Raw genomic sequence first — 3,535 nt, forward strand, 5'->3', positions numbered from 1 at the left:
AAGATGGGATTCTTGGCGGGAAACCAACGCCCAACCATAGCTTTAGCTCAAGATGGCGTTTTGGCGGGAACGGACAGTCAACGCCCAACCATAGCTTTAGCTCAAGATGGCGTTTTGGCGGGAACGGACAGTCAACGCCCAACCATAGCTTTAGCTCAAGATAGTGTCTTGGCGGGAAACCAACGCCCAACCATAGCTTTGACTCAAGATGGCGTCTTGGCGGGAGCCAACGCCCTACCCCCCCCCCCACCCATTCACCGGCATAGCGGGAAACACCAAACCACGCCCCATCCTCAGCATTCCCTGCTGCGCTGCTCTCCCATTCGCTAAGAGCAGTCACGTGACCCACTCCGGGGCCTCTCATTGGCTCGGGAGACCGGATGACCTTGAAATTGGCTTAGAATCAGCCTAGCCCTACTACTGGGGCAACACCGCGATCCTAGCGGCTGAATGGTGAACTAGGAAGTAACCCGTTTCCACGAGTGCATTTCAAGGCCTTGTATTATAGTGTAGGCAACGCTCCGGACAAAGTTTCGTATGTATGTGAACAGTGCGATAAACAGTGTGATCGGTAATAAGCGCTATGCTGTCACCAGAGACATATATCCCTAACACAACTTTGTAGCGACTAAATTGCTATATGCAGAACATCCATGCACCTTGTGCGCTTTTCTCTTATTATTATTATTAAAACCAACAAAAACTCCTGTCTAGGAGATTCTGGTTTTACACCCCACCAATCATATTTACTCTTTGACTTGCTCGTGTATTTTTTTCGCCGTCATGTCGGTCTGTAGTTTTTGTAGTCTTCTTCGTTTTGATGCATAATTTTGCGGCGCAGTTGATTGACAGTTCTAAGGAAGCCGATTAGAATTTACGAAGTTTAATTGGTATCATATTTAGTGGCGATTGTTTCGCAAGACTTATAGTTCGGTAATTAATCTGCTGAGAATTGAAATGAGATGTTCGCGTCAGTTTGCTGCGTGTGTATGCAGTGTATTGTGGTAATTGATCGAAAGTTAAATGTATGTGGTGTACTTGCGGAATTTGTTGATCGAAATTGTTAATTGTTTCAACGTTTTGTAAACACGTATTTATTTCACTGTGGACAGCGCCTTGTTTTTCGAGTATCACTCTCTTGGCGAAAATGTCAACTACTCAATCTGCGTTTATCATATACTGACTCATTCCAAACGAAGTTTTAATAAATCGACTCGTCCAGGAAGGTGGCCTATCACCTTTAGAAAAAAGAAACATGCCGGAATCGGCAGAACAAGCATCTGGTACATCTATCAGTTCGAGTACAAAAGAATCGAAAGAAAGTATCAAGGAAAAGAAGTTATCTTCGGGATCTTTAGGAGGGGGTGATGGCGCCAGGCCCAAGGTTGTTACTGTCAAGCACCCGGAATCAAATAAACCTAAACCTACAGTCAAGAAAAATAAACCCATATTAGCAGATTTAGATGTGGCTAAAGACTTCTTGCGGTGCAAAGAAGATGGTGTGACAAGGCTAGATTTGAGTAAATCTAGTATAACGCAGTTGCCCTCGACAGTTCGTGATTTAACTCATTTAGTAGAATTTTATTTGTATGGTAACAAGTTGGTGACACTTCCACCTGAGATCGGATGCCTAGTCAATCTGCAAACCTTGGCACTTAGTGAAAATTCCTTGACTAGTTTACCTGATGCATTAGCCAACCTAAAATCTTTGAAAGTTCTTGATCTCAGGCACAACAAGTTAAATGAGATCCCAGATGTTGTCTATAAATTAACATCACTGACAACGTTATTTCTCAGATTCAATAGGATTAAAGTAGTTGGAGATGAAATAAGACATCTTACAAATCTGACCATGTTGAGTCTCCGAGAGAACAAAATTAAGGAATTGCCTGCTGGTATTGGGAAATTAGTTAACCTAATTACATTTGATGTGTCACATAATCATCTTGAACATCTCCCTACAGAGATTGGTAATTGTGTTCAACTTTCAACGTTAGATTTACAACACAATGAACTTTTGGACATTCCAGAGTCTATTGGAAATTTGCAGGCTCTTATACGATTAGGCTTAAGGTACAATCGACTTAGTGCAATACCAAGGACACTCAGCAATTGTGTGCATATGGATGAATTCAATGTGGAAGGAAATGCTATATCTCAGCTTCCAGATGGTCTTCTTTCCAGTTTGTGTCATTTGACTAGCATAACCTTGTCAAGAAATGGCTTTACATCTTACCCATCTGGTGGCCCTTCCCAGTTCACAAACGTTGACTCGATCAATTTGGAACACAACCAAATTGATAAAATCCCATATGGAATATTTTCTCGTGCTAAAAACTTGACAAAGTTAAACATGAAAGAAAATCAGTTAACATCCTTGCCATTGGATGTGGGTACTTGGTGTAACATGGTTGAACTAAATTTAGGAACAAATCAGCTTACTAAAATTCCAGATGATATTCAGTGTTTGCAGTGCTTGGAAGTTCTCATACTTTCAAACAATCTTCTCAAGCGAATTCCAGCAAGTCTGGGTAATTTAAGGAAACTTAGAGTTCTTGATTTGGAAGAAAACAAAATTGAGACCTTACCAAATGAAATAGGTTTTCTGCGAGATTTGCAGAAGTTGATCCTCCAATCCAATCAACTTACCACATTGCCAAGAGCCATAGGGCACTTAACAAACCTAGATTATCTGAGTGTTGGTGAAAATAATTTGGGTTATCTTCCAGAAGAGATAGGAACATTAGAAAATTTGGAGTCCTTGTATATTAATGACAATCCTAATTTGCACAATTTACCATTTGAATTAGCTCTCTGTAGTAATTTGCAGATAATGAGTATTGAGAATTGTCCTCTGACTCAGATTCCTCCAGAAATTGTAGCTGGTGGTCCTTCTCTTGTAATTCACTTTTTGAAAATGCAAGGCCCATATCGTGCCATGTAGGTCAGTATTCTTGTCCTTTTTGATGGATTGAAAGATTAACCAACTTCTCCTGTCCTAGTAAACTCAATTATTAGAATAGGCCCTAGTTTAGAAAAACTACTTCAATTCAAAAGATTTTTGGAGAAATATATATATATATGTAATTGAAACCATTGTTGTGAATTGGCCAATATTCACATGAACATAATGTAATAGTATAGTGTATATGTTGCATATGGCTCACTTTTGATCCCATCCAGGGAAGAATGAGAATGTTGTGCTGAATGTGAAATATTTGTTGTAATCCAAATGTACTACATTTCTGAGACATCTGATAGAGACTTGCAGTGATAAGATCTTAGTGCCAGTGGTTGAATTTTATTGGTATGCTGTTTCATTGTGAAGAAATCCTTAAAATATTCATAACAACCAGTCACATATGATTGTTGATTGCATGCCTTGAATAGTACTTTCTCTGCTTCGGGAACAAAGTGAAATTGTGATACGGTATGTTTATTATTAAATTGAAAGTACTCTGTTATCCTTGGATGCAGATGTAGAAACATATTTCATTGAGATTTAGGCCATTGTAATGGAAAGGTGGCATCTTAA

General features: G+C 39.5%; 1 protein-coding gene across 1 annotated transcript; it reads left to right on the top strand.

Moving 5' to 3' along the window:
* Positions 1-793: 793 nt before the first annotated feature.
* Sur-8 (leucine-rich repeat protein shoc-2) lies at positions 794-3,320 on the top strand. The gene has a single exon (XM_067152912.2). It carries the CDS (start codon positions 1,256-1,258, stop codon positions 2,942-2,944), a length of 1,689 nt encoding a protein of 562 aa, XP_067009013.1. The 5' UTR covers positions 794-1,255; the 3' UTR covers positions 2,945-3,320.
* Positions 3,321-3,535: the final 215 nt, after the last annotated feature.

This window comes from Anabrus simplex, chromosome 8 (genome assembly GCF_040414725.1).
Source record: "Anabrus simplex isolate iqAnaSimp1 chromosome 8, ASM4041472v1, whole genome shotgun sequence".
Taxonomy (NCBI): domain Eukaryota; kingdom Metazoa; phylum Arthropoda; class Insecta; order Orthoptera; family Tettigoniidae; genus Anabrus; species Anabrus simplex.

What these genes read in the sequence shown, in the direction of transcription:
- Sur-8 (XM_067152912.2), top strand. Translation starts at nt 1,256, where the DNA reads ATGCCGGAATCGGCAGAACAAGCATCTGGTACATCTATCAGTTCGAGT.